At 35.3% G+C, this 7955-nt stretch overlaps 1 protein-coding gene across 1 annotated transcript; it reads right to left on the bottom strand.

The window, feature by feature from the left end:
• Positions 1 to 1947: 1947 nt before the first annotated feature.
• LOC144546845 (ethylene-responsive transcription factor ERF061-like) lies at positions 1948 to 3098 on the bottom strand. The gene has a single exon (XM_078295415.1). It carries the CDS (start codon positions 2974 to 2976, stop codon positions 2137 to 2139), a length of 840 nt encoding a protein of 279 aa, XP_078151541.1. The 5' UTR covers positions 2977 to 3098; the 3' UTR covers positions 1948 to 2136.
• Between the last annotated feature and the right edge of the window lie 4857 nt (positions 3099 to 7955).

The raw sequence follows: 7955 nt of genomic DNA, 5'->3' as shown, positions 1-7955 counted from the left end.
AAATATAATATTTTTTAGGATCAGATTGATTAGATACAGTGACCCAAAAATATTAGTTTGAGAAAATAATTTTTGTAAAATCTGATGCCTCTCATGTCACGATCATCAATTAAAATTTGGAGACTATAACTCCATATTTATCTACAAAATTTAGAATTTAGAATCTGATGCAGATAACGAAAAAAAATAGAATTTTCTTTCTTAATTCATCATTCGTTGGAAAAAGAATGTTATATATTAGTTTAATTTGGTCAAAGGTCAAAATAAATGCTATGTTAATTACGGCGGGATTTTCCTTGAGCTTCACATTTCATAATCTCCTTCAAATAGTCAACTTATACTAACAGTGCGAACAAGTGCGCAACCAGGAAAGGATTGGAAAAGGTTAAAAAGTTGTATGGACACGTTTCACACCCCCCATGCGACCTGTGGGGCTATGCGACAGAGACTTGAGGTTGCTACCACGACCGTTGATGGCAATCAATAAATTTTCTTTCTGTCACTTTGGCTAGAATGACTAATAATGCCAATAATACTCTTCTTCTAGACTTTGCTCACTGTCGTTTTGACCTTATGACATATATTCTCAGAGGATACATGGAAATCATGGTTTTCAGAAGTATAGTGTTTTGCATTTACATTTGCACTATACTCTATCGCTCTTTTTAATCCTACTATTTGATACGGCCTATGTCCGGACTGGACACGTGGTCCGTGTGTGTATTGCAAATGGATGTGTACGTGTGCAATCAGCGTCCCGCCTGCGTTAGGCGGTCCGAGAAGGGAATTCGGGGTAGGTAACCCGAGGGTAGTTGTGAGACACTTTTACTCTATCCTATCTCGTGTCTTAGTTCGAAAGTGTCAGCCCCTATTCACTGGAGCCGCTTACCTTAAATAGTCCTCTCCAGTTCTGACATCCCGCGTTGTCAGAACTGTCAGAGGGGATCGCACCAGAGCGACCAGGCTTACGTGTAACGCGGTAACATCCGCATAATAGATGGTGTGGTCCGCATAGGGAACGGTGACTAAATCGCACCCGACTTGTACGAAAGATCGGGGGAGGTAATCTTAAGCCTATTTCGGACTGGGCTTGGCGTCGATTTCCTCCCGCCTCGGGTTGGGTCATGGGCCACTTATACTATTTTATCTGGGACTTTTTTACTTAGTCCTGGGCCGACTTCATCCAAGTAGTTCTCGGCCCAGGTTATTTTTTGGCCCCTTATTGTTTTATAAGGGCCTTGGACACATGGCCCTATCACTATTGATTTTAGGGCTAGGCTACTATGACATTGGTGTTATTTGAAATTAAATAACACCAACTTTTAAACTCTTAGATCTGCCTTGAGATTCGTACAAAATAAAGTGCTTGAACAGTAAAAGCGGATATTACGAATCTCAAGGCAGATCTAAGGGTTTAAAAGTTGGTGTTATTTAATTTCAAATAACACCAATGTCATAGTAGCCTAACTCTTGATTTTATATATACTTACAAATACAAGTCTGCATTTCAGCTGTTTCACATAGTTTAAGAAACAGAGGGTGGTTCTAAAATTTGATGCCTCTGGCAGCCAAGAAATTGACAATAGCAATCTATATGCCGCTGATTCATAAAATTGGGAATAAGCTATCAAAATGGAAACAATCTTTTATCTATGTGATTTTTTTTGGAGTGCAAACAATCTCCCAATTTCCCAAACTCATTATCTTTGATCCCGGTGTGGCACAATGCCATATAGGAAGTTTGTCCTGATTTTGTCTATTTGATGTATTTTGGCAGTTAAAAGCACGACATATAGTAAACTGGGATGCGTAAAAGCTTTCAATTCCAATTTCCAAGCCTTTACGTGGCTAAGATCAGAATGCATCCTTGTTTCTTATTCAATATGTGTTAACTTATTTATACTTATACTATTAGATCTAAGACGGAGTCAGACTTTCAGACTATAGAGATCAAATGTGAATGAAGATCAAGTATATAAAAATTTTCTATTACGAATGAGAGTTAATTTCACACTATCCATAATATTTTATTTTAAACTATATTAAAATAAAGCATAACTATAAAAAAAATTAAAAATGAATGGGTCAATTGAAACTTGGATTTGTCTCTCAATTATACATCTGGAGATCAACTAATTAATCTAACCACTGCCATATCAACTCCGGATCAAACGATGGCATGTGCTTTAGCGAATATTCGTCATTCATTATCTCGAGCGGGCATCGGTGATTCATCATCTCGATGCATCCTCCTGCCACGTCACTAGCCAGACTTGAACAACCAGCTGAAGATGTGTTGGATTGTGTAACCTCTGTCGCAGTTTTTTTTGCCATCTCCTTCTTCGCCTTATGCCTCGCACGTCTTTGCCGTGCCACGCGCTGATAGATTGTTTGTATCTTAGTATCGATAGCCAATTGGAGAGCTTGGAGTGGGCCCGGGCACATGGGCCCATCTGCTAGACCGGGAAAATTTAACCTGGCATATTCGCCTCGTAACCTATACGCGGCACGGTCGTATGCGAAAGCGGCTGCCTCAGGCGAATCATATGTCCCGAGCCAAACCCGGATTCGATTTTGTGGCAAGCGGATCTCGGCCACCCACTTGCCCAAGTGCCGCTGTCTCACCCCACGATACAATTTTGTCTTCCCTTTACCATTACAGGTACCGGTACCATAACTGTTACTATAATTATTGATGCTTGTAGAGGACAGGTGTTCGTACAGTTGGTGATGGGAGAATTTCGAGGTGGTACCAGCGAAGCGGTGAAGAAGCTCGGTGTGGCGATTATACACAGAGGTGCCAAGTGTTGCTTCGGAAGGATGCGGTGGTACAGCTGGTGGTACGTGCGAAAAAATAGTATCAATAGCATTTGAACCAGAGAGGAGGAGGTCTGACACTGTAAAGGCTATTCCATCAGGTAGAGAAGGTGGTAGAAGATATTGTGAGGGATCAAAGATTATGTTATCTAATTCCATGGCTATATCTTGAATTGAGAGAGAGTACTCACTATAAAGAATTTTTAGATTTTGAGAGGGAGGAAATGGAAAGTTACTATTTTCTCGGTTTCTCTCGGTTTTGTGATTGTGCTACGGAAATACGGGATTGGGGTAGGATATTTATGTGCAGTTTGAATGGGTTAGTTTACTGTTCTATCCTCATGATTGGTTGCCTTTATCATGTGAGTGTGGAACTAATAAGAGTATTTCTGTAATTGTCATTTGAGGTTGAGGTCTTGAGGAGGATAAATGAGGCAGGACACGTGGTCCACTGCGGTCTGCGGGAAACTAGGACATGCTCTTGTGTTGTCTTTAACCTGTGGCTGTGGATCTGTGACCGGAGGCTGTGATCTGTGTGGTTATATATTTGTTTGAGTGATTATAATGAAATGTCATGTACAGTTGTTAAGGATAGTCATTATCTTATTTGAATTCTTAAATTGAGTAAGCAAAAGAAATATTTTATGTCATTCAGTACTTAAAATTAATTTTAAACTAGCAAGGAGTCGAAGAATCAGCATGACATTAAGTAAAATTTTGAATCGAGCTGATACTTATTTTGTATTTTTATACATAAAAGACATGTCTTAAAATTTAGTTATTTCTTACTTTTTCTGATGCGGTGGTACTCTTGTAGATGTTGTGATCACCAATATTTTTAATCCAAAATTTTGAAGTCAGTGCGAAGATTATTGATTTAAATAAAATAACAACTATATTGATACTGATTTTGGTATATCTAACGTTAAGTATTTATTTGTACTTCTGAATACCCATTAAAAATATCATTTGTCGCATCTGTTTCATGTTTTTGCACTTCAATTATCTTTTCAACAGTACAATTGCCGAAAATTTTTTATATACCATAATAAAAAAATAAACCAAAATACCTCCGTTTTGGGGAATTTCACCTTTACTCAGGCCGCAGAGCCAACCTGCAGCCCCATTAAACGAGCCGCATGGGATGTTTTGGGTTATTATAACATGCAAAGTGGGGCCACAAATTGGCTCTGCAGATTGGGTAAAAGTGGAATTCTCCCAAAACATAGGTGTTTTGGTTTATTTATTTTTTAATATGATATTTTAAAAAATTTCGGGTTCAACTGTTGCATGAAAATAATGCATTAAAAAAGCTGTTGTAGATAGCATTTAATTGTCTCATGAGTTTGTAGCATTCTGTTGCCTACATTAACAATGGCCACATGAGATCTTAACCACAAACAAATCAGTTATTAATCCCAAAAGGCAAACTTTTGGAATCTAATGGGATTAGATGGGATGACACTATGACAGCGTCATTGTATTGCCACGTTTCTCAGCACTTTTCACTTCACATGTTCTCCATTTTTAGACATTTCAGCCAGGATATTTTTATTTATTAAAAATCAATAAAAAATAATGTATATTTATTAGATGAATCTATTTCATATATATAATTTTGCAAGTGTTTTCTACTGATCATTTAAATGGTGTCAATGCCTGATCAGTCGCATTGCATCTCACGGTTAAAAATAAACTTATTTGCAAATGTTCTCTTTTGCTCTCTCCGTTAATTGACACCTTGTTATATCTATATTTTTATTTATAGAAGGAACTTTTTTTTTCTTCTAAGGGACCCAAAGAAAAAAATTCCTGTGGCATTTGCACAGTGTACTCTCCAATTATAAACATTTAAACCAACAATTATTATTTATGGAAATTATATAAAAATAATATAGCTTATTAGATGAATTACTTCAGTATTTTAATCCATCAAAGAAACCGATTTTGTTTTAAGAGACCAAAAATAATATTAGGAATTATTTGTGGCATCTGTACAGTAGGTTTTACAGTCCCTCAAGGAACCAAACTCTTTTTTTAGATTCCTTCAGAAATCCTAAAGAAATAAAAAATAATGTTCGATTTCTTCTGTGAAATCGAAATATTAATGCAATATAACTAATACTCTATATTTTTATACAATTCCTACAAAACAAAAATTCTGCATTTCAGCACTGTTTGCATGCAGGTGATTGTTTCTTTGGCATGAAATCAGGGTAAAAAGTTTTAAGATTGTCTTCAAAAGTATATATGCATGTATTGAATTTTAAATTTGTATTTTTCGCAACAAAATAATAAATTAACAATAGCTTAGGTAACTTTAACATAGTTCTTTGTTTAGTGATAAATGTGAGTGATCAATTCTCCATTATATCCCTATTATAGCTCAATGATGAATCTCTTTATAAGCTAGCTTGATTATTTCTAGCATTTAGGTATATGTTAAATCGTATAGCGGTAACATGCAAATAGATATGAAAGAAACTTGTGCAGAAACTTATGAGCAAATTGATTCTAGTGTTAATGCAAAAAAAAAAAAAAATGATTTTAGTGTTCACACTAGATTTAATTCTGTTCATACTAGATTTCTATTGTAAATGTTATATCTAAGAAAATTGCCGACAAAAAAATTAGATCATGTACAAATGATTTAATACCATTTTGATAAAAAAAAAAAAAGAATTAACTCTAACATATAATTAAATTTCTAATCCATAATATTTGCACTGATAAATGAAGCCATAAATGGTTCAATAAATATCCTTCATGAATGGAAGTTTGTCCTCTGCAATCATGCAAGTTGGGCACGCTATAAATACTTATTATTTTGCATTACAATCCATAACCCCTTTAATTAATTTAACTGAATTATTACTTTTTTCATATGAAAGCATGGAATTTGGTTTTCTTTCCTAATTTTGTAGTATAATTCGCTCATGATCACACCCATTACAGTATGAGTCTGTACCGCAGAGATAGACATAGAATAGTCCCAACCGAACATAAAGACTTCGGAGCCTATAAAATTCAGATCCAATCTGCAGGTACCTGACTTGGTAGAATGAAATTCTGACCGTTTATTTCATTCCGACACAAATTTTAAAGAACCATGTGCATCAAAATTCATGGGCGGAATCAAATAGAGTTAGGTGCATACAAGTGTTTACTCCTGGATTAGAAATTTTATTTAGATCTAGTGGTATTTTATATTTGTATCTACTTTTGAATAGAAATAAGATCTATCCCTAAATTTAATTCACGACCAGTAAAAGAAAGATAGCTCAGACTGATTCGCATAAAAGAAAGAAAGAAAGAGATGCGGTCCGATTTGCTACTACATTCAGAAGAATAGCTGATTCGCCAGGAGAAAAAAAAGGTCCTCCACTAAGGATCTAAATATGTATTGTGCTATAACAAGTCATGTCGTGACTTGAATCCCATGTCGTATTGTGACCATGTTAGATTTATACATGTTGTAACTAAATTTGGAAGGATATATGGTCAGGGTAGGTAAATGGTCACAACATGTTAGTCACGCCGTGACTACACGTGACGTGTCCAAACGTAACCGGTCACATTTAACTATTTTTTCATAATTTAGGTTAGTTTATTCGAGATTCACCATTCAATCATGATCTAACTGTCCTAATTACACGCGACTGACATGACCATGTGACATGCTGTGATCAAATCTTTCGCATAACGTGTTGTGTTGTGTTGTGTTGTGCCGTGTTACATCAAATTTTTTAAAGATAGTCACGACACGTGACACACGAGTCACGATACGTAACCGAGACACGTGTCGTGTCGTGCTGTGATTTTTTTATATTCCTATCTGCTACTCTGCTCTGATTTGTTAAAAAAAAATTATATTCTTGTTAATATTTTGTACTTAACTCCTGATCGAAATTATAGATCTGTCTGCAGACCCATATTAAAATCGCTAGACTGAGATATTTCTTCATATACATGTGGTACCTATGGTGATACTCTTTCTTTGGAATATTGAGAGTATTTTAAAATTCATACATTTTTTTCTGGACGGCTCGGATCTAACTCGACGAAATGAGATACCTTGCCTGATCTGAATTCAACACATTATGACATTCATACTAGTAAATAGGATTGCTCACAAGGGTGTCTTAGTGTTTGGTAAACGGGCCGGGCCGGGCGGTCCGGGCAAAATCCGGGCACGGGCACGGGTAGCCACGGTCACGGGCGTCACGGGCACACGGGTACAACGGGCCGGGCATCACGGGTTTTTTTTTCAAAAATCCTGCCCTGCCCGTTTAATACCCGTGCCCGTCACGGGTTCGGGGGCAGGACGGTCCGGGTACAGGGGGCCGAGCAGTTCGGTCCGGGTCCGTACCGGTTTTTTTTTTTTCTGTTTTTCTGTTTCTGTTTTTCTGTTTCTTTTCTTTTCTTTTTCTTTTTTTTTGTTCTGTTTTTTGTTCTGTTTTTGTTCAGTTTTTTTGTTCTTTTTTTCTGTTTTTTTTTTTCTGTTTTTCTGTTTCTTTTTTTTTTTTGTTCTGTTTTTTGTTCTGTTTTTGTTCTGTTTTTTTGTTCTTTTTGTTCTGTTTTTTTTTTTCTGTTTTTTTTCTGTTTTTTTTTTCTGTTTTTTTTTCTTTGAAAATCAATCAATTATAAATCCAAATTCATACCTATTAAAATTCATTTGACATAGTAATTATATTTGTTAAAAATAGGTTATAACCTATTTTTATAACCTATAAAAATTCTGATTTATTTGTTCACTCTCCATTTGAAATATAAGTAATTATATTTGTTTTTGAACTCAATAATTTTTGTTATAATTAACACATTTTAATTGCTTATGTAATTATATCTTTCCTATAAAAATAAATAATACATATATACAAGACAAAATAAGAAAATCAAAAGATAAAAATTTCATTTGTTGTGAATTAAAGTCATAAATACTCAATTTTGAAAGTAAAAAATTAATTGAGATAAATGAAAGAAAAATAACATTGAAGTAAAGGAAATTACAACTAGCAACTGATAGGTCGCGTTTGAAAATAAAAGTAATACAACGTTGAGATAATCCTAATCGGAATCAGAGTTCCACTGCTTCTTTCGTTTTCTCTTTTGCCTGCTTCGCTTAGACTTGTCTAAGG

Source organism: Carex rostrata, chromosome 30 (genome assembly GCF_964058835.1).
Source record: "Carex rostrata chromosome 30, lpCarRost1.2, whole genome shotgun sequence".
NCBI lineage: Eukaryota > Viridiplantae > Streptophyta > Magnoliopsida > Poales > Cyperaceae > Carex > Carex rostrata.
The sequence above is the reverse complement of the archived record's forward strand: the minus strand, read 5'-3'. Positions and strand labels throughout refer to the sequence as shown.